General features: G+C 35.6%; 1 protein-coding gene across 1 annotated transcript; it reads right to left on the minus strand.

Annotated features, from left to right (window-relative positions):
- Window positions 1–1,983: 1,983 nt before the first annotated feature.
- On the minus strand, window positions 1,984–3,744 carry LOC127073399 (endo-1,3;1,4-beta-D-glucanase). Its single transcript, XM_051014552.1, has 6 exons — window positions 3,457–3,744; window positions 3,067–3,193; window positions 2,897–2,987; window positions 2,687–2,776; window positions 2,496–2,596; window positions 1,984–2,401 (listed from the first exon to the last, which is right to left on the minus strand). The coding sequence occupies exons 1-6, from the start codon at window positions 3,624–3,626 to the stop codon at window positions 2,261–2,263; spliced, it is 720 nt and encodes a 239-aa protein (XP_050870509.1). The 5' UTR covers window positions 3,627–3,744; the 3' UTR covers window positions 1,984–2,260.
- Between the last annotated feature and the right edge of the window lie 21,026 nt (window positions 3,745–24,770).

Genomic DNA, 24,770 nt, shown 5'->3' on the forward strand with positions numbered 1-24,770 from the left:
AGGATCAAAATAATCAAGTTGGTTGTTGGTCTAGCAAACATGAACAACTAACACACATGTCAGATGGATGTGAAATGTGCATTCCTGAATGACCCCTTAGATGAAAAAATGTGTATTGCACAACTAGCTGAGTTTGTGAAACATGGCAAAAAAAGCAAGGTATACAGGTTGCATAAAGCCATGTATGGACTTAAGCAAGCTCTAAGAGCTTGGAATAAGAAAATAGACAGTTTCCTAAGGGAGAAGGAATTTGTGAAGTGCACAACTAACCATGAAGTATATGTAAGAAGAAGCAATAGTGAATTTTTTATACTATGTCTCTATGTCGATGACCTGTTAATAATATGAAGTTGCAAGAAGGAGATGGAAGATTTCAAACATGACCTAAGTGAGGAGTTTAAAATGTCAGACTTGGGAAATCTATCATATTTCCTTGGCATTGAATTCTGCAAGAGTGGTAGAGGTTTGATGATGCACTAAAGAAGATATGCAAGCAAAATACTCAAGAGATTTGAGATGCAAGATTGCAACCCAACTTCGACTCTAGATGAGACCAAATTGTAACCGTCAAAATACATAGATGAAGATGATGTCGATCCAACGCAATACATAAGACTCATTGGATCACTTTGATACCTTTGTCGCACAAGGTATGATATAGTATACAGTGTAGGTATTGTGAGTAGATTCATGTAGAAGTCAAAGGTATCACACCTAGCAACGACGAAGAGGATACTAAGGTATCTAAGAGGAATTCTTGACTATGACAATTTGTTTTTTGTAGCCGATGAAGGAAAAGAATGCAAACTAGTGGGATGCTCCGACTCAAGTTGGTGTAGTGATGTTGAGGATAGAAAATCCACAGTTGGATATGTGTTTATGCTAGGTGGCGCACTAGTTGCTTGGAGTTCGAGAAAGGAACCGGTAGTGGCACTGTCGTCGTGTGAAGCAGAGTACATAGTTGCTTCTCTTTATACATGTCAAGCAACATGGATGATGAATCTGGTCGAAGAGATTATGGGAAAGAATCATGGAGCAATTACGATGAAGATCGATAACATGTCTGCTATCAATCTAGCGAAGAATCCGATAACACATGGACGAAGCAAGCACATCGAAATGAGGTTCCACTATCTTCGAAAGCAAGTAGCAGAAGCGAAGTTGAACTTGGAACACTATAGAATTGAGAATCAGATTGTAGATATCATGACGAAAGGAGTGCAGATCGAAGTGTTTAAGAAGTTAAGATCTATGATGAATGTAAATAGCTTAGACACAATGAATTAGGTGGTGTGTTAAATTGTAATTTCTTGTGCCGAAGCAAATATTGCTCGACAGAAACAAGGATGTGTCGAAACATGCAGTGTGCTCGAGTTGTATTAGATGTCGAAGTGTTGAAGCGTCGAAGCAGGTTGATTGACACATAGACCAAAGTAGATATTTTGGATGTTTGTAATTTTTGGATTTTAGCTTAGAGAGCAAGTTAGCTCAATTATAAATAGAGGGAGTAACCTATATTTTTATAACAATCTTGTAATCACTTGCAATTGCAAAATTAACGAGATTTTCCATAGGTTATGGGCAGAGAGTGACTCTGCAGAAATCATCTTCTTCCTTAATTTTCGTCAAACTCTAGTCTTCTTTCTTATTCAATTTTATTTTCTTGTTTTCATCATCATTGTGCAGCGATATAATCTTGTAACTAAGGTTGGTTGATTCACTCGAGTGAAGAGTGAAGAACAAGTGGAACTTCGATCGGTTGGTTTAATCTTATTCATCAAAATTGACTCGAAATTATTCAAAAAAATTGTTTAATTCCAATAATAACGTGGATTTTAAAATAATTAAAAAAAAATCTACTAACAATATTAAATAAATAAAAAATTAATCAGTGTATATTCATACGAAAATATTAATTAAAAAAAAATTATAAGATAATAAACCAAAATTCATTTATATAATATAATATGGGGTTAAATGATATTAACTCAATAACAACTTATCTTATTGAAAACAAGGTCCCAAATCAGAGACAATACAAACAAACAGACTTGCCTAAAACTGAAATTACACAGGAAATATACAACACTGAGGGTTCGATAGCCTTAGGAACCCTCCTTTTCCAAATTCACCTGCAGTTTCTTTCCCTTTTATTCTTACACAGCACCCATAAACTAGACATAATTAATTACAAACTGCTCATATAATCAATTTTACCTTTTCCTCTTATATATTTGAAATAAGAGGTCTAACAGATTTCTCACTTGAGATATTTATTAAACCAATCCAATAAGATTTGATGGGCCTCTTCTGCAGCCTTCACAGCTTCTGGATCTTCAGTGTTATACCTCAAAGTCCAACCATGCGAGACATTAGGAAATATTTTCACAAAACTATCCACCTTCACAAACAAAAGGATACCATGACTGATATATCTTAAAGGGATTATATGTATAATAGTATATAACTACAAAAAGAATGGAAGATTCACTTACTCCAGATTTAGCATCCAAGACTCGTTCAAATTGTTTTATGACCTCTGGAGGTGTGATTGTGTCAAGCCCAGCTCCAAGTATAGCAATCGGAATATTAACACCTGAAACAAAGACTAACAATTAACCACTCGAATACAAACATTGTTTGAATATGCAAATTTTGAAGTAATTCCAACACTGAAAGTTCGTACCGTCGATGTCCTCTACTGTAATAGATGATGGATGCGCTAACACAACAACTTGACTGAGGTTGGATTTTGCAAGCTCACACACAGTCTTAGCTGATAGAAAAAAGAAAATATGCTACATTATGTGAGTTTATAATATAAGTTACTTGTATTGAAACTTATACAACCAATGTTACAGTACCTAAGACTGGTTTATAATTGAAATGCACTCACCACCCCAACAAAAACCAGCAGCTCCAATAGTAGAGATTCCTTTACTCTTTAAGGCTTCAATTATGGGTTGTGAAGCTTTAAAACCTTTGTCCTATAAAAATAATGTATAAGCACCAAAAATTATGTGTTACCAAAGTTCTGTTAAGATGTATCATTGAAAAAGTATTAACCGGGTGATGTTGTTTTATCCAAATAGGTAAAGGTCTGTCAAGATTCTCCGGATCAAAGGGATCGCCATTGAAGTAGTCAGGAAGCACCACATAATACCCAGATGCTGCAACTCTGTCAGCAAGTTTCCTTCAGAAAATATCACAAATTCATCATCTATTAAAATTATGATTTAATAGCATTTACTATTATACAGCCAGTGCTATTGCAGTATTGCTACTTTATAAATCACGAGTTTTGTATATTACACTTCCACATCTCCGTTGGCTTCAACTATGATATATAATTAACATGTTGCACTAACATTTTAGATTGAAGACGTGTCAGCGTGCTGGTTTCAGACACCAACATAGTACTAATAGATGTGATTTATGTTTGATTATTCATTATACCTTATAATTGGTGCTTCATATCCATAAATATCGGAGACGAAGAGAATGGTGATGGTGGAAAGAGGAGAGCCGGTGAGATAAACATCAAGGCCGCCGAGTTTTTCAACATGACCAACTCCACTAAAAGGGTCCAGAGTTGGTGGATTAGAGCAACAAGCAGGACCTGACATGTTTGTTTCTGTCACTTTCTAACTGCAACTCCCTCTAACACTCCCACATTTCTTATAACAATATATGTAGGAAATAATAAGATATTTTTATCATTATCATTATTATAACATAAAAATTGACATCACTTTTGAGGTACATTTCAACCGGTGTTAACTACCAACACTATATTTGCCATCTCACATTACACCAACAACTATTTTAAAATGGAAATAGTACAATTATTGATATAGGAAATATTGTTTGTTGACTTAATAATTTTGTTGATACCTGCACTTCTCTCTGGCATGAGCAATATTTTTATTTTATTTATGTGTGAAAACATTTGGTTCATAAACAATTTGCTCTTGTCATTGTAATTGACAATTCAATAGTAATATTTCATCTTTTCCATTCTTCTTTTCCTTTGTCAATGAACCAACTTTAAGCCCAACTGTAATATGATATAAGAAGACATAGTCTTTGGCATTACTTTATTCATCATACGGGGTGAGGTTGACCAATATATTTTCCAAATCATCCACTTGCTAATGCCTTCCCAAATGCAAAACAAGTTAAATATATTTGTATATGGTCCAAGAAGGCACAAGAACTAATTAATTACGAAAAACCATCTATGTGTGCAGTTTTTATTTATGAACTAGATGGGATTTACCATGTGATTAGAAAATAAAGATACATGTTTGAAAAGGTGAAGGGTTAACTTCAAGAAGGTAAAGAAGAGGTGTGTGAAGGTGATGGACAAGAATGGCATAATGAAGGGGTTACTTTTGGACCCATTTCTCAGCATTTAATTACTGAATTTTAAGTTTTACATGTGCATTTCCAAACTAATTTTGAATAAAATGGAAGTAGGTCACTTACAAAGTGTTGAGATGTGTGTATTGTAGATGAGTTCGGAAATTTATTTCTAAAATTAAAGATATTTTTTTATTTCTTTACAGTGGTGAAATAGCACCTCATAGATGAATAAAATAAATCCCATGATATTTGATCTATTGTGTCTTCTCTTTCAATTTTTATCTAACGACAAATCAAGACTCTCTAACACTTCTTTTCCTTCCTTGCTCTACTAGGATTTTGAAATCCATTTTCCCCCCTTTTCACCATGCAGGATGCATTGTATTACTATTTCATTGTCGTTAACAATGTCACAAATTACACCACCAATTCAACCCATAAAGATCCCACTCAATATCCCTGCAGTTCATATTTTTTCCATCCGAGCTAAAACTCAAACACAATCCTCGTTGCTCTGCCATATTCTGACTCCAACTACCACAACCAAAGTTGAGCCATGAAGCAAACGCTTTCTTCAACTCATTCCACTTATAAGTCTCTTCTCAAACCATCGAAAACTGACCTTAACCACGATTCGTGGATTACCAAAACGCTTTCACCTTCTATCTACTAGAACACGATCTTCATTGATTATGCGCATGATATTTGGAAATATCTCGAAGATTGTTTCACCAAAGACAACTTTGTTAGGGTTTTAGACCTTCTTTAAGACCTTCATTCTCAATGTCAAGTCTCTCTCTCTCTCTCTCTCTCTCTCTCTCTCTCTCTCTCTCACACACACACACACACACACACATGCGCGCACGCACACACAAACACGCATGCGAACGCGCGCACACACACACACACACATATTTCATCAATCTCATGATCATCTTGCACACCAACTTGTGCATGTCCTAAGACATAACTATATTAGGCATAAATGCATGTGCCCATACTTTGATGTTTTTAAAAATTTTAATCCCCCATTTTAAAAATTAACTTTTATATCCCTGAACTTTACATCACTTGAAATTTGGTTGGTCTCCTTCCAATTTTACATACGTGACAGTGATGATTGAGATAGAAAAATTATTTTTAATTACGCGACATTATTGATTGAGTTAATATATTAATTAATATATTTTTTATTTATTAATAAATTAATTAATAATTTTAAGCCTTAAATGCACTTTTGGTCCACCTAGTTTTGGCGTTTTAAACGATTGATCTCCCTATTATAAAACTAGCGATTTTGGTCATTTAATTTTAATGGTCTTTGAATTTTTGTGGTCCCCTCCACTTTTGCATATGTCACCGTTAACTATGAAGGTGCAGGAAACACAAGAAAGAGGAGTTTGAATTGGGTTTTCAGTTTGATAACTCTTTGCTTCCCAAAACTAACGCAATAATAGCAACATCAATAATAAGAATAATGATAAAAGACACAAGCATTTTATCCTGGTTCACCGTTAACTAGGCTACTTCCAGTCCATCAATCAGGTGATTTTTCTTAGCCAAGGACTTAATCTAATAATCAAATCTTGATTACAAAGCAATGACAACCTGTCACAGATTCCTCAAGATCCCGGCCTACCCAATCGCTTTAGAAATCCCACGTATAGATGCATGTAGGTGTATGACAAGATGGTCAAGAACCTCTTCCCAATGAACTAGGGTTTGAGATGCATAAGTGAAAGCTCGTGAGGTCAATGAATAGTAAAGTCAAGAATTAGGGTTTTGAATGCACAAATGAATGTCATGATTGTAATCTTCTTGAACCAAGATCCAAGAGGGCATGAAATTAGGGTTCCCTCATGTGATGAGGATTGTCACAAACCTCAAGCCAAACCCTAGTTTTTATTATCCATCGGCTTTGAATCTATGATGCTTATTAGGAAGTGTTAACATGAGTGAATGATCCATCTGAATGAGGCATGAATGAGCGCAAATGAATCTTAAGTCAATATGTTAGATGAAAAGTAAAAAGGGGAGGGCCAATTTTGGGGTATGGCATCTTCATATCTAACATAGTCGAAGGACGTCTATTTATCAGATATGTTGCTATTGAAACAACCTCTGCCCAAAACACCTTCTTTAACCCAACACTAGTCAACATTCTTCCTAAAATGGTTCGATTAAACCTTTCAGCCAAACCATTTTGTTAGGGAGTACCTGCAGTAGTTTTGTGCTTTGCAATACTAGAGGCTGCACAAAAATTATCGAACGCCTCATTGCAAAATTCAAGGCGATTGTCGGTTCTCAACCTATTAACCTTTCTACCAGTCTGATTTTCGACCAGAGCCTTCCAATTTTTGAAGTTCTCAAAAGTTTCATCCTTAGTCTTCTGGATGATTACCCATAACTTTATGGAATAATCATCAACTATGGATAGAAAATACATTGCTCCCGAATGTGATGAACACCTCGCAGGCCCCCAAAGATCATCATGGATGTAATCAAAGGATCCATGTGTTATTTGTTTGCCTTTATTGAACTTCACTCTGCAAGATTTTCCAAGTACACAAGATTCACAAAACTTCAGCTTTTCGACTTTATCTCCATCAAGTAGATTTTGTTTCCCCAATTCGACCAGACCCCTTTCACTGACATGGCCCAATATCATGTGCCAAATTTCTGCCTTCGACAAAGGTTTTGTGGATGCAACATCTGCAGAACCATTGACCATTTCAACCTCAAGGGTATACAAGCCTTGTTTCATCACGCCTCTTAAGACTTCCTTCGACCCCTTCATGATTTTTAGGATACTTTTCTCTCCTTAGAAAACATATCCTTTCTTGTCGAGTTCACCAAGAGAAATCAAATTTCTCTTCAAATAAGGTACATACCTGACTTCAACCAACAACCTTATTGACTCATCATGGAGCTTGAATCTCACAGATTTAACACCTGTAATCTTGCAAGATTTATTGTTTCCAAGCAATACAGATCCACCATCTTGATCACATAGTTCCTCGAACAAGTCTTTGTTTGGAGTCATGTGTCAAGTTCAACCTGAATCCATAATCCATTTTTTACTTGAGTCATCTCTTGAAACAACAAGAACATCAAATGAGTCGAAATCATCTTGAACAATGGCTACGTTGCCATTATCCTTACCTTCGTGATCTTTCAGGCGTTCATGGAACACTTTCCTTATATGACCCTCTGATCAGGAAAATAGCAAGTGTACTATTTTGCCTTTTCTAGTAATAATGGGGAAATTCCCCGAATGCCGATCTCAAGGACTGCACGTCAATATCGAGTTCAAATTATCATTCAATTAAACAAAAAGTATTAATTTGGTTTTTAGATGTAACAATATAAAAATAAAGGTAAAGGCAAATAAGGATGAAAATAAATGTTTACAGGGAAAAAGGAACAATGTCAGGGAAGGTGTATGATTTATCTCTGTAACAACTCTGAGTTACTACTGCATCAACAAATATCAATTACTACCAGTTCTCAAGGGTATTTTCTCCCAAGTCCTTGGTGAGAAAACCTTTAATCAATCTACCATATTTTCTATGTCCATGGGTAATTAGGGTGAAGTTAAGCTTTATTATATCAAGAATGCTCTGATTCATACAGGGTATCCCTAGTCCTAGGTGATATCTACTGCAAAGTAACCTTGTGAAAACCTTACCTATGGCGGTCCAGCCTAATTGATAACCACAAAACAATCTCGATTGGTCCGAAAGAGAAAGCATTAAACACATCAAAAGGTTACCGTAAGAATAATATTATAAATGCAATCATAAACTCATAGTCATTACAATTCTAAATCAGGGACACCCCCTAGCATTGGGGGGTTTAGCTACTCATATTGTTCAAAACAAATTCAATATAAAAAATACACATTACAAGTAATTGGATGACGTGGATCTTCAATCGCTTCCGCTCATGAAAACCTTCCGCTCTCCGAATTCCTTAATCTCTGTAATCCTTGTTTCTCTGACAATACTGTGTTCGCCTCATTCCAAGATGATCTTTTCTCTTTTATAAACTCTCCTAATATAGTGAAAATCCCTTGGCAGAAGGTGGAAATCTCCAAAACATCCCTGGAGCTCAAGCCCGGTGAAAAAGCCCGAAAACTGGAAAATTAGTGTTTTGGGCTGACACGGCCGTGTCAGCTCTCTGCCTTGTGATTTCCTTGATGACACACCTAGGTGACCTGACACAGCCATGTCAGGCTGACACGGGCAGACGTGTCAGGCTGACACGGGCGGCCGTGTCAGGCCACTATTTTGGGCATTTCTTGTATTTTCTTGGCCTTCCTCCTGACACGGCCCGTGTCAGGTGACACGGGTGGCCATGTCAGGCCTCCTGAACTGGGAAATCTTCTTTTTTAGAATGTCAGAACTTTCCACTTTCTTGCATTGAGTCCATTGGATCTTCTCCGTGGACCTTTAGGGCATAAACACGACAACTGAAGCATAAAATCACGAAAACACAAAATAAAACTGACAATTAATAAAATCGCTTAAATAACTTATGAGAATGAAAATTAACTTTAAAGGTACCATAATGCGTACACAGTGTCTCAAAATCCTTGGGTTCTTGTCGGATAAGCAACGAAAATATAGTGAAATGGTGACTGATCACAACCCCAAACTTAGCTCATTGCTTGTCCTCAAGTAATGTCCTATCCGACAAAGTGTCACTTCCCAAAATTTGTATTCTTACCATGACATTGCTGAGATCTTTCGCCAACGCCTTCACTCTCCCTTTTATAGTTCCTGCTTTTTCTAATGAGTTTTCTGTCGCACTTCCTCATCGAGGTACCGCTTCACCTGTCAGCTTACATCACACTCTCACCAAGTCTCTTGGGGTTAAAGTGTTTTCACTCTCAATTCAGCATATGCAATATCAACTCATAAGTTTGAATAGTTTCTCCTTTCGTATCAACTGCCTACAACACAACTTTTTGAGGTCTTTTGGTTTGTAAAGGGGCTTGGGTTATGGTGTGGTAGATACAAACAAAAGGGGAAATAAGTGGTTTTGGGTTTAGAACCAATGTCATTATTCTTTTCACTGTGTTTTTTCATTTTACTTCTTTTCAATTGCTCAGTTCTTCTTTGATATTCACTTTTTTTTCAATTGAGTACTCTTCCTTTGGTGAGTGCTTCTTTCGACCCATTGACTACATTTCATTTTTCTTTTATGTTTTTTTTTCCGTACTCACCTTGGTTTTTTATACTTATGGGGTTTACCCAAACTTAGAATTTAACACAACTTAATGACATCACATTGACTCCGAATAGGGTAAGGGAGTATTTTGGATCGCGGGTTACATTTATGTGGTTATAAAAATAAAGGGTACATGCTAAAATGGGGTTAGCAAAGGATAGCATTAACGGGATGACGAGAAAGGCTCAAGGCTATAATCAAACAACGTGCCTCAGTGTCTTTATACATGAAGTGAAACTCCCAGAGAACCTACGCAAAGTCAGAGTGATAAAGACATACCTGAATATCACTCATGATGACAAATGTGTTTGGCTTTTTATGCACTCACCATGTTAGGTAAAGCTTGACAGCATCCACAGTACTTCGAGTATGGTGCGGCTTCTTACTCAACTCGGAATGCACAGGGAACCTACGTTAGTTGAGCTTTAGGCATTGCGTCCGATCTTTTCTTCAGCAGTATCGACTTTCTGGGAAGATCCTTCACAACAAGCAATAGTAAGTGGAGTGGTCATTTCATCCACTACTGCTATTGATCATTACCTCATTCGACTATAATACCAAGAACCTGAAATACATGTAACATATGATACCCGACAGTAAAACTAAACCAAATGTGAATGGTAAAAATTGGTAGTAAAATAAAACATAAAGAAAAACAAAAATAAAGGCAAAAAACATAGAAAACCTCCCCCACACTTGAACTAAACATTGACCTCAATGTTTTAGAACAGGATAGAAGGGGGGTGACTCACAGTACCCCATTGAGGGGAGGCTGACGGTGGAAAGTGCAACATGCCCACACGAAAGTCAAATTTTCCAAACGAATTTCAAATCTGCAGGCCTAACACGGGTGACCGTGTCAGGCTGCTGTTCTGCTCATTTTTCCAACTTTTCCATGTGAGTACCTTCTCTCTTTTATGCAAGGCACTATACAAACCTAAAATAACAAACAAACACAAATAATAATTAGAACTAGTAACGCGTGGGTTGCCTCACATTAAGCGCTTCGTTTAATGTTGCATAGCTCGACGATTCATTCCGCTTATTATGGGGGGTACTTCAGCCTCCACACCTTGTTGCACCTCTTGTCCAAAACTAGGAAGTTGTCTCTTTCATCAGTATGGATTCCTTTGTGCCACAAGTCCTCTTTAACCTCCATCTCCTTACCTTGTTTTCATTTTCTTTTCTTTCTCCTGGTTTTTGGAATAAAGATGGGAGTCTTTCCATTCTGGGTGGCTAATGGCAGTGATGAGAGTCGATAGGGCCTTCCTGCATCTTTCTCTGATATTGGCATGTTACTTTGCCTTCTCGCCTTTGTCTTGACTAAACCTACTTGATAGTGAGATTATGTATCTTCCTCTAGCTCCTGGTCTTCAATAGCATTCAATGTTATCTCTTTGTCGTGAACTTTCAAGGTTAACTTTCCCTGATCCATGTCGAGATTACATCAACTTGTCTGCATGAAAGGTCGACCCAGAATGATGGGTGCCTCATCATCTTCGGGTATGTCTAGGATTACAAAATCAACAGGAAAATCAAGTCCTCTATTGTTACTAATACATCTTCTGCTATACCATATGCATCCTTTCTTGAGTGATCCGTAAACCTCAGATTGGTCTTTGTATCAATGACATTTTTAATACCCAACCTGTGATAGATTGATAATGGCATCAGACTCACACTAGCTCTAGAATCTATTAGTACTTTTTTGAAGGTTCTTTCTTTAATTGTGCATGGTACTGTTACCGTTCCCGGATCCTTTTGTTTGTTAGGAATTTTCTGCCCCGGTGAGTTTGCATTATACTTTTCCTTTCAAGCTACCTGTTCTTCTGTTGTTAGTTTCTTTTCGGTCATTACCTCTTCCATGAATTTCTTGTACATGGTCATTCTTTCGAGTGCTTCAAACAAAGACATATGACCCTCAACCTTTTTAAACATTGTCATGAATTTCTCCAAGTCTGACTCGCTTGGTTCCTTCTTTGTCACTCTCTGAGGGTAGGGCAACTTAATCACCAGTTTTTTCTTTTTAGCAGCCTTTTTCTTTTTCGTCGTGACAATACTAATATTTTCTTGACCTCTTGGATTTTGAACTGTTTCACTTGGTAAGGAACCTGGTGTTCGAGAACTTGCTAGTTGTTGTGCTATCTTCCCCAGCTGAACTTCAAGATTCTTTAGAGAGGCGGTGGTGTTTTTCTGATTGTTTCTCGTCTCTTCTTCAAATTGCCTATTTTGAGCTGCCATGTTTTCAATGGCAATCTCCTAATCTGCTTTCCTTGGAGCTTGTTGTTGTTGTTGTTGTTGTTGTTGATATTGAGTCTGATATTGACCTTGACCATGCTATTGAACATTCTCTTTCTGATCTTTTCAGGAGAAGTTTGGATGATTCTTCCAACCTGGATTGTAAGTGTTAGAGTAGGGGTTATTCTGCTGTAAGAATTTTATCTCTTCAATTTGTTGAGGGGTTGCAAAGCAATACATAGTGTGGAGAGGTCCATTACAAATTTCACAAGTGATGGTCTGAGCAGGTTGAAATTTAGCTACCTATTGAGTACCTATATTCATCGCTTTCAATTTCTTCTCCACTTCAGCAGTGACTGTATCTTCCAAACAAATTTTATTTGCTTCTACTTGTAGGCCAATGACTCCTTCAAGTTTGCTTGTACATCTATCATATAATTCCAGATGCTCGTTTGCGGCTATCGCTTCAATGATCCTTTTAATACCGATGGCTGTTGAGAAATTCGTTGATCCACCGGCTGCTGTATCAATTAACTGTTTTGTCTTTATTTTCAGCCCATTCACAAACATCTGCATTTGTTCAGTCTGATCCATATTATGAGTTAGGCATGCTACCAGGGCCCTTTTGAATCTTTTGTAGGTATCTCCCAAAGATTCGCCATCTTTCTGTTTGAAGTTCAAGATTCCATACCTTTTTCTCATAAATACTGATGCGGGAAAATACTCATTTAAGAAACCTGTTTCCATCTCTTCCCATGAGGTAATACTGCCAGTTGGAAGAGAGTAGAACCAATCTTTCGCCTCTTCAGATAAAGTGAATAGGAACATTCTTAACTTCTTTGCTTCATCGGTGTGACCATCAATTTTCAAAGTAGTACTCAAGGTCAAGAATCTCTGCAGGTGCTTGTTGGCATCTTCACTAACCTTTCCGGTGAAATATTTTCTCTCAAGTTGATTGATTCTGCTAGGATGTAGTTGAAAGTTCGTCACATTCATCGGTTGGTTGACAATGGTCAATCTACCACCCGGTGCATTTGCCCCTCCATAGTCACCTAGGAGTCTTTCCTGAGGTGGAGGCGATGGAACTTGAGGAATTTCAGCCATAGTTTCTTTTTCTGAATCTGAGTGATCAGAGGGAACTTCTTCTTTGGAATCCAATATAGTGTTTCTACGTCTCCGGTGAAGGGTTCTCTCAATTTTTGCGTCAAAAAGAAATTTTGCCGAGGGCTCTCCTCGCATACACAGATTAGTGAATGAAAATATATAAATGACAGAAAATAATTTTATTGCAGAGCAACAAAACTTTAATTGAACTTAAAATTAAACTCTATATTTTGGCAGTCCCCGGCAACGACGCCAAAAACTTGATCGGGAAAATAACAAGTGTACTATTTTTCCTTTTATAGTAATAATGGGGGAAATTCCCGAATGTCGATCTCAAGGACTGCACGTCAATATCGAGTTCAAATTATCATTCAATTAAACAAAAAGTATTAATTTGGTTTTTAGATGTAACAATATAAAAATAAAGGTAAAGGCAAATAAGGATGAAAATAAAGGTTTACAGGGAAAAAGGAACAATGTCAGGGAAGGTGTATGATTTATCCCTGTAACAACTCTGAGTCACTACTGCATCAACAAATATCAATTACTATCAATTCTCAAGGGTATTTTCTCCCAAGTCCATGGTGAAAAAACCTTTAATCAATCTACCCTAATTTCCATGTCCATAGGCAATTATGATGAAGTTAAGCTTTATTATATCAAGAATGCTCTGATTCATACAGGGTATCCCTAATCCTAGGTGATATCTACTACAGAGTAACCTTGTGAAAACCTTACCAATGGCGGTCCAGCCTAATTGATAACCACAAAACAATCTCGATTGGTCCGAAAGAGAAAGCATTAAACACATCAAAAGGTTACCGTAAGAATAATATTATAAATGCAATCGTAAACTCATAGTCATTACAATTCTAAATCAGGGACACCCCCTAGCATTGAGGGGTTTAGCTACTCATATTGTTCAAAACAAGTTCAAGATGAAAAATACACATTACAAGTAATTGGATGACGTGGATCTTCAATCGGTTCCGCTCATGAAAACCTTCCGCTCTCTGAATTCCTTGATCTCTGTAATCCTTGTTTCTCTGACAATACTGTGTTCGCCTCGTTCCAAGATGATCTTTGCTCTTGTAGAAATTCTCTTAATATAGTGAAAATCCCTTGGCAGAAGGTGGAAATCTCCAAAACATCCCTGCAGCTCAAGCCCGGTGAAAAAGCCCGAAAACTGGAAAATTAGCATTTTGGGATTTCCTGCAGCTCTCTGCCTTGTGATTTCCTTGATGACACGCCCCAGGTGACCTGACATGGCCGTGTCAGGCCACTGTTTTGGGCATTTTTTGTATTTTCTTGGCCTTCCTCCTGACACGGCCCGTGTCAGGCCTCCTGAACTGGGAAATCTTCTTTTTTCGGACGCCAAAACTTTCCACTTTCTCGCATTGAGTTCATTGGATCTTCTCCGTGGACCTGGAGGGCATAAACACGACAACCGAAACATAAAATCACAAAAACACAAAATAAAACTGACAACTAATAAAATCGCTTAAATAACTTACGGGAATGAAAATTAACTTTAAAGGTACCATAATGCATACACAGTGTCTCAATATCCTTGGTTTCTTGTCGGATAAGCAATGAAAATATAGTGAAAATGGTGACTGATCACCCTCCTTCTTACAATGATAACATTGAGTACCAGATGCATCACCACTATAAGACTTCAGCTGACTTTTATTCTTCTTTTTGTCGAACTTGCCATCTCTCTTTGTGAATTTGGCCTTAACCGACAAGCCTTCACCAGTCGAAGATGGGTTGTGCTCCTTCCATTCATTCAAATCCTTAAAGTACAAGGCTGATTGAAATTCTTCAAAAGTCAGAGACTCTTTTCCATACAAGAGAATTAATTTGAAGTGAACATGTGTTTTGGGCAAAGCACAAAATAGTAACAATGCTTGATCTTCATCCTCGATTTTTACATATATTTTCAAGATGAAGAATCAGCTTGTTGAACATATCCAACTGCCCAGCCAGAACTTTCTCTTCACTCATCTTGAATGAATACAAAGCTTGCTTTAGGTAGAGGCGATTGACCAATGATTTGGTCATGTACAAACTTTTGAGTTTCTCCCAAAGACCCGACGCCGTCGCCTCCTTTGAAACTTATCGAAGAACCTTATTGTAAGCTGAGTATGCACCTAAGAGGGGGGTGAATTAGGTTCTTTGAAAACTTTTTCCGGTTTTATGAAAACTTGTTCTTTCTTTTCTGGTGTGGTTATGCAATGAATGGTAAAGTGCAAAAAGTAAAGAACACAGAGAGATATCCTGGTTCCCCTCACAGATCGAGAGTACTCCAGTCCCCTTTCAACATGAAAGAGATTTTACTATTGTTAGGACTTTTACAAGACTCTTCCTATTCTTTCTATATAGACACTAACAATCACACCAAGAACAATCCTCTTGGATTTTTCACTAAGTTCAAAAACAGAACAATCCTCCCTTTTAATGAACCTCTTGTTTCCAACAATCCTTGACAACAAGGATACACAAAGTAATATGAATTTTTGATAAGTATGTAAAATGGAATTGTATATGTATCAACCTATGGATTGATCTTCTCCTTATAACAAACAAACCTCTCAATGTTACACAAGTGTTCACTATGAATGGAATGAAACTTATGATGATTTTTTATGAAGGTTAAGTGCAGAAAGTTTCACTCTAAAAATTCTGATTTTGAACACTTAGAAAATATTTTGAAAGATGAGGAGAATATTTGAATGTTTGAAAATTTTGCAAAAGAGGTTAGATTGAAATCTGAAGAAATGATGTTTATATAGTCTTTAAAACACCTCTACAAAAGAGTGAAATGCATGAAAGGATGTCATGGTTCAAGAACTCTTTTTGGAAAATACTTGAATGAAAAATGAAAATTTTTCTGGCACTGATATAATGTTAATCGATTAACACATATAGGTTAATCAGTTACACACTTTGCAACGTACAAAGAATTCAATATATCCATATGTTAATCGATTAACATCCTGGTGTTAACCGATTAACACCTTGCAACGTTCCAAAAATATTCAATTTTAACAAGTGTTAATCGATTAACATTCTAGTGTTAACCGATTAACATCAGCCCAGAATACAAAAATTGATTTATAATGAAATGAAAAACTATGTTTTAATGCATCAAGTCATTTTAATGTATCATGGCATGAATGAATAATATTTTGAACACTTGTGGACAAAAGGAGGGATTGAGTGCTATATACCTTAAAATTGAAGATCAATTCCTAACCAATTCTTCAAGACTTTGATAAAACTTGAAAACATTGTCTTTTCGCAAAGAGTCTTGATCCATTCCTTTTTGCTAGTCTTGACTTGCTTGTAGAATATCTTCATCAAAACATATTGAGAAGCATGCCTTCACATTCTCCCCCTTTTTGATGATGACAAACTTTTCTTTAAAATTACTCCATTCTTGTTTTTTTTAACACGTAGACTCCCCCTTGATCAAAGCTCTCCCTTGATCCATGATTGAGAGTTTTTAAAGTGTTTTTTGCTAGCTGCATTTTTGTGTTAGAGAAAAGCATGCATACAATACACAAATAATTCTTCTCCCCCTTTGTCTTTAACAAAAGGATGCGAAAAGACGATAAAATGAAAATTGTATCTATACAACATAAATAGTATGCATAAAAATATATAGTGCCCAAACAAGTGACATAAAACGCAAACACATATAAATATAGCAACACAACAACCAAAGTTAAAACACATAACAAATAAGATAAAATAAATAAATAAAGTGGCTGAAAGTTACAAGGTTAATCGATTAACACCAGTGTGTTAATCGATTAACACGTTTAAAAAAGCTGAAAATACGTAAAAAAAAAAGAAGAGACATGTTAATCGATTAACCTGTATGTGTTAATCGATTAACACATACCAAAAAAAAGTAGCTTTGTATATTCCAGCATACAATGAAATTTTTAAAATATGCACTTTGACATGTTATAATATACCATAATGCAACTTTGTATGTACCAAACATGTAATAAAAACACATGGAGCAACATGTAATATGAAATTTTTTAGAAAAACATGAAAAACTCATATACTTAGAAATTTAATAAGGTTTTGAAAATAAATTTTTAGAGAGTACCTTTGATTCATTATAGATTATAATGAATAAATATTGAAGAATTAAATGTCACAATCATCTAAAATCCCAAGTTTCCTTCGAATTTTGTAAAACGGTTCTCGTGCCAATGGCTTTGTGAAGATGCCGACGAGTTGATTATGAGTATCCACAAATGTGACTTCGACATCTCCTTGAAGCACATGATCACAAAGAAAATGATGCTGAATATCAATATGTTTGGTTCTTGAGTGCACGACCGGATTCTTTGTAATGTTTATCGCACTTGTCCTGTCACAACGTAGAGGAATGCATCCAAGACCGAGTCCGTAGTCACGAAGTTGTTGCTTAAGCCAAAGTATTTGAGCACAACAGCTACCTGTTACTATGTATTCCGCTTCGGCAGTGTTAATGGCAACACATGCTTGTTTCTTGCAAGCCCACGATACTAATGCATTTCCAAGAATGTGACATATACCACTGGTGCTCTTTCTATCAGTTTTACTTCCTGCATAATCAGCGTCAGAATAACCAACTAAATTGTAAATACTACCTTTAGGATACCATAGGCCGACATTTGTTGTTCCTTTGAGATACTTCATGATCCTTTTAACAGCAGTGAGATGCAATTACTTTGGATTGACTTGAAAACATGCATAAAGACACACACTGAACATTATATCAGGACGGCTTGCCGTCAAATAAAGTAAGGAACCAATCATACCTCGATACTTTATGATATCAATCGAAACACTTGATTCATCTTGATCAACATAAGATCCGAATCCTATTGGAGTAGATATTGCCTTGCAACTATCCATGTCGAATCTTTTCAGAAACTCTTTGCAGTACTTTGATTGGTTGATGAAGATGACATCCTTTAGTTTCTTAATTTAGAGTCGAAGAAAATAGTTCATCTTACCCATCATGGACATCTCGAATTCTCCTTGCATCATTAATGAAAATTCTTCACATATTTCTTTGTTTGTTGAGCCGAATATGATGTCGTCAATGTAGACTTGAACCAATAAAGTGTTACCTTTTATTTTCTTAATAAACAAGGTCTTGTCAACTTTACCTTTTTCAAATCCCTTTTCACAAAGAAAGTTGTTGAGACGATCATACCATGCTCTTGGTGCTTGCTTTAGGCCATAAAAAGCTTTCCTCAACTTGAAAACATGTGAAGGATTCTTGAAGTCTTCAAAGCCCATGGGTTGTTTGACACAGACTTCTTCATTGATGTAGCCATTCAAGAATGCGCTCTTATCATCCATTTGGAATAACTAAAAATTTAATGAACATGCATAAGCAAGTAATAAACAAATAACTTCTAACCTTGCAACTAGAACAAACGTTTCTTCAAAATCAATGACTTCCTCTTGATTGTATCTTGGGTCACCAACCTTACTTTATTTTGAACAATTATACCATTCTCATCAAGCTTATTCTTAAACACCCATCTGGTACCTATGATGTGTTTACCACTTAGCCTAGGGACAAGTTCCCAAACTTGATTCCTTTCGAATTGGTTTAACTCTTCTTGCATAGCAACTATCCATTGGTCATCTCCTAAGGCTTCACCAACTTTGGAAGGTTCAATTTGTGAAACAAACGCCATATTTAAGCAAGCATCTTTGAGATTTAATCTTGTTGCAACGCCTTGACTAATATCACCAATGACTTTATCAATTGGATGATCCCGATGAGTTCTCCATTCCCTAGGTAGATCATTGTCATTTGTCTTTTGTTAATCTTTCTCATCTTGATGTTTTGGTTGATTATCATTGTTTGCACTTGAATTGTCTTTTTGAGGAACTTCTACAATATCATAATCATCACACAAAATAATATCCTCCTTGGAGGGGCTAGTTTCATCAAAGGTAACATGCATAGATTCTTCAATTGTTAAAGTTCTTTTATTATATATTCTATAAGCTTTATTAGTAAGAGAATATCCAAGAAATATACCTTCGTCGGACTTCTCGTCGAACTTACCTAGATTATTTTTGTCATTGTTGAGGATAAAACATTTGCATCCAAAAATGTGAAAGTAAGAGATGTTTGGTTTCCTTTCTTTGAAGAGTTCATAAGGGGTCTTTTCCAAGATAGGTCTAATAATAATTCTAGTACTTACATAGCATGTCGTGCTTACCGCATCTGCCCAAAAATACTTTGGAAGGTTTGAGTCGCTAAGCATTATTCTTGCAAGTTCCACAAGTGACCTATTATTTCTCTCCACCACTCCATTTTGTTGAGGAGTCCTTGGTGCCGAGAAATTATTAAATATTCCATGTTCTACGCAAAACTCTTCGAATGACGTATTTTGGAATTCTCCACGATGGTCGCTTCTTATGGAGGCAATAGTTAGAGATTTCTTATTTTGAATTTGCTTTGCATATTTCTTGAACGCCTTGAATGCATCACTTTTCTGCACTAAGAAGAATGTCCAAGTGTATCTAGAGAAATAATCAACAATAGCTAAAGCATACACATTACCTTCGAAGCTTCTTGTACTTGATGGACCAAATAAGTCCATATGTAACAATTGTAGTGGCCTTGTAGTGGACACCACATTCTTTGATGTGAAAGTTGATTTGGTTTGTTTCCCCTTTTGACATGCATCACATAATCTATCTTTGACAAACTTTATCTTAGGCAATCCAATAACAAGATCATGCTTTATTAGTTTATTCAAATGTTCCATATGAATATGAACGAATCTTTTATGCCAAAGCCAAGACTCATTATTGTTTGCCATAAGACATTTTACCTTCAAAGACATATCATCAAGGGAAATCAAAAATATATTATTAAATCTCGTACCTTTGAGTTTTACCTCATGAGAGACTTCATCTTCAATCAAGCATTCATCCTTGGTGAACTTGACTTTTAAGCCTTTGTCACAAAGTTGGCCAATACTTAGAATATTGTGCTATAGTCCTTCGACATAAAGGACATCTTCAATGGATGTGAAAGGTGGTGCTCCAACTTTGCCTATACCAAGAATTCTCCCTTTGTTGTTATCACCATAAGTGACATGACTCTTGGCTTTAATGCTAGATTTGAAAATTTGTTAATGTCTCCCGTCATATGCTTGGAACAACCACTATCAAGATACCAAAGGTTTGATGTGGGTTTCAAGCGTACCTACAAAACAAAATTACATTTTGTTAGGTACCAAAATTGCTTTGGGTCCTTCATAATTAGTGCCTTTCTTTACCCATACGTAATGCCCACTTGTTATGCTAAAATTTCTAACATAGCATGCATTAGGAGTATGGTCAACTATTCCACAATAAAAACAAGTAGGTTCAAAATTGCTTCTATATCTAGGAACATAAGATTTCCTTTTAGGATAGTGATGGACATATTTTGACTTGTTCACTTTCTCTTTGGTTGGTTGGTCATTAACTTTAACAAAGATAGTTTTACTAGAGCTTGATTTGGAAAACTTTGAATAACCAAGTCCACTTTTGTCATTGGAATATCTTTGTTGGCTAAGGACACCTTCCAACCCAATTTGTCCTTTCTCATACCTTTCAAGAACCCTTTTTAATTGAACAATTTGGAAAGAAAGTGATTCACAATTTTTACATACAAAATTCTGTTTTTCACTAATCATCTTTTGTTTTTCATCATCGATATATTTTTTCATTGTCACGACTTTTTCTTTTAGAGATGAAATTATTTTCTTTTGAGATGATATTGTTTTATACAGAATTTTGCATTCTTTAAGAAGTTCATTTATAGCACCTTGTGCATCACTATCGTAAAGAGAAAAATCGCTACTAACCTCATCTTCTTCATCGTCGGAATGGTGTGAAGCCTTTAATGCTAAATTTGCACATTCGTCTCTTTCCGATCCGGATGAAAAACTTATCTCATTATCTTTCCATGCAACATACGCCATTTTATTCTTGAATTCCTTCTTGCCTTTAAAGCCACCTTTCTTGGAGAGTTTCAGACAATCCGACCTTATATGATCTTGTTTTCCACATTCATAGCATGTAACATCTTGCGTAGATATGGAAGCCTCCCTTTTCCTGAAATGTTTATTTCTTTTTGCATAAAAGGTTTTGTCATTTTTACCAAAAAACTTACCAAGCCTTTTAACAAAGAGCATGCACTTTTCATCTTCCCCCGGTGCGCCATCATCTTTATCTTCCTTTAAATCTACCTTTAAAGTAATTCCTTTGGATTTCTTCTCTTGACTTTAATGCTTTTTGAGTCTTCCAAGTTCAAGTTCATGTTCTTGGAGTTTTCCGAATAATGACACGAGCGTCTTAGTAGAAAGACTTTTCTTCTCCGATATGGCCGTTCTTTTGGTTGCCATTCTCTAGTCAAGGATCTTAGCACTTTAAGGTTGAGATCATCAGTTTTAAAGGTCTTTCCGAGAGCAATTAAATGATTCGTCAAGTGAACAAATATTTTCTGCAATGCAACAATGGATTCTCCGGGATGCATTCTGAATATTTCATATTCTTGACTCAATGTATTTAATATGGATCTTTTAACTTCAATGGTTCCTTCGTGAGTCTCCACCAAAGTGTATCATATTTCTTTTTCCGATTTACATTGAGATGTGCGGAAGAACTCATCCATACTTAATTCACTTTGAATAATATTTATAGATTTCTTTTCATTAAGTATTCTTTTCTTATCGTCTTCATCATATGAACTCTTAACCTTCGGAGTGCCAACACCATTGACCACACTAATAGGATTATGCAAACCTTTTTCAACAATTTTCCATATACCATCTCCTTGTGCTTCTAAATGTGCTTTCATGCGGATTTTCCAAAAGTCAAAATATTCTCCAGAAAATAGAGGTGGTTTGTTGCTACTATCGCCATCTTTGAAAACCGGGTTTACGCTTACGGAAGCCATCTTCTGGATATGAGGAGCAAGTTACCAATAACCCGCTCTAATGCCAATGCTAAGTTGAGTATGCGCCTAAGAGGGGGGGGGGGGTGAATTAGGTTCTTTGAAAACTTTTTCCGGTTTTATGAAAACTTGTTCTTTCTTTTCTGGTATGGTTATGCAATGAACGGTAAAGTGCAGAAAGTAAAGAACACGGAGAGATATTCTGGTTCCCCTCACAGATCGAGAGTACTCCAGTCCCCTTTCAATATGAAAGAGATTTTACTATTGTTAGGACTTTTACAAGACTCTTCCTAGTCTTTCTATATAGACACTAACAATCACACCAAGATCAATCCTCTTGGATTTTTCACTAAGGTCAAAAACAGAACAATCCTCCCTTTTAATGAACCTCTTGTTTCCAACAATCCTGGACAACAAGGATACACAAAGTAATATGAATTTTTGATAAGTATGTAAAATGGAATTGTATATGTATTAACCTATGGATTGATCTTCTCCTTATAACAAACAAACCTCTCAATGTTACACAAGTGTTCACTATGAATGGAATGAAACTTATGATGATTTTTTATGAAGGTTAAGTGCAGAAAGTTTCACTCTAAAAATTCTGATTTTGAACACTTAGAAAATATTTTGAAAGATGAAGAGAATATTTGAATGTTTGAAAATTTTGCAAAAGAGGTTAGATTGAAATCTGAAGAAATGATGTTTATATAGTCTTTAAAACACCTCTACAAAAGAGTGCAATGCATGAAAGGATGCCATGGTTCAAGAACTCTTTTTGGAAAATACTTGAATGAAAAATGAAAAAATTTCTGGCATTGATACAGTGTTAATCGAGTAACACATATAGGTTAATCGGTTACACACTTTGCAACGTACAAAGAATTCAATATATCCATATGTTAATCGATTAACATCCTGGTGTTAACCGATTAACACCTTGCAACGTTCCAAAAATATTCAATTTTAACAATTGTTAATCGATTAACATTCTAGTGTTAACCGATTAACATCAGCCCAGAATACAAAAATTGATTTATAATGAAATGAAAAACTATGTTTTAATGCATCAAGTCATTTTAATGTATCATGGCATGAATGAATAATATTTTGAACACTTGTGGACAAAAGGAGGGATTGAGTGCTATATACCTTAAAATTGAAGATCAATTCCTAACCAATTCTTCAAGACTTTGATAAAACTTGAAAACATTGTCTTTTCGCAAAGAGTCTTGATCCATTCCTTTTTGCTAGTCTTGGCTTGCTTGTAGAATATCTTCATCAAAACATATTGAGAAGCATGCCTTCACATTTATCACCAAGGCTCAATAAGATGGCGATGAGGGCTTTCTCTACCATGGTCATTTTTGCTTTATCCTTTAACGCAACGTCCATGACCGGGCTCCATTCAACGATTCTAAAAAACCATGTTGAACTAGTAGAGCTTTCATCTTCAAGTGCCACATACCGAAATTGTTCACTCCGGTGAACTTTTCAATCTCAAACTTTATTGACAGTATCTTCTCCATGCTCATCGCACCAATTTGTTGTGAAAACGATGTCAAAATTACAAAGTATAATTATTTTCTTGATCGGTAAGAAACCGACAAGGGTAGAAAAGAAGAAAACAATAAGAACAAAACGAAATTGGTTATAAACTGCTATTCTTTACTTTCTCTTTGAAATAAGATTACAAGTGTTATAGAATAGCAAATAACCTCTCTCACTCTAATTAGGATTTGTGTTGTGCAATGATGAGAGATTAATATGCTATTTATAAAAAAACTAACACACTAAACTAATGGGCTTTTACACACATATCCATTACATAAGATAACTTAGAGAACAAACTAACTTAAATAATTGGGCATAACAAATAGACCCAATTCGACATGCTAACAATCCTAGCATACTTTGAATACAACATGTGAACACACTTCGACGACATGCTAAGGCCCTGTCGAATTGTCTAACCAAGAAGCTACTCTTCGACCATAGTAGAGTTCGATCCAATATCTCATAGTATTTGATAATCTTTTTAAAATTATATATTATAATCGTTTCTGATTGAATACTTATATTTCGTTAATGAACTTGTATTTGAATTACCATGAATCTTATGGTAAATTAGAAGAATAAAAAGTAAATTAATTTACCCCCTAGTGAATCAAACATATTTGTAAATACAATGCCTCCATTCTCTCCCCCTGTCATATTTAGAACCAAACATATATGTAATTAAAGTTCCTCCCCTCCCCTCGATTAAACCAAACAGACCCTTAATGAGATGAGGGGAGGGAATATTTAATAGCTTATGTGTTTGGTTAAAATTTTAAGAGGGGGGTGGGAGGTAGATGGAGGGGAGGGGAAGTATTTAATTATAATTATAATTATATTTACATATTTACCTTTATTTATTTATTTAAATATGAATTTAACTTATTAAAATGTTAAAAGTTATATTTTGAACAAATTTTATATTCTTTTTATATTTTCGTCTTATTATCATTATAAGTGTTTAAATTTTTATTTTTATTTTTATATTTTAGTGCTACTTTTTAATTATCGCAATGTTTTTTTAATAATAATTTTGTTAGATTTTATTGTATTTTATAATATTTTTAAAATTATATATTATAATCGTTACGTTTTTATAAAATCTTCTATGATGTTCTCTGATTGAATACTTATATTTCGTCAATGAATTTATATTTAAATTATAAACGTTAATACCATGAATCTTATGGTAAATTTAAAAGGATAAAAAATAAATTTGTTTAAAAATACTCCCCCTCCCCTTGTGAACCAAACATATATGTAAATAAAATGTCTCCCCTCCCTC

The sequence above is a fragment of the Lathyrus oleraceus genome, chromosome 4, assembly GCF_024323335.1.
Source record: "Lathyrus oleraceus cultivar Zhongwan6 chromosome 4, CAAS_Psat_ZW6_1.0, whole genome shotgun sequence".
In the NCBI taxonomy this organism is placed as follows: Eukaryota; Viridiplantae; Streptophyta; class Magnoliopsida; order Fabales; family Fabaceae; genus Lathyrus; species Lathyrus oleraceus.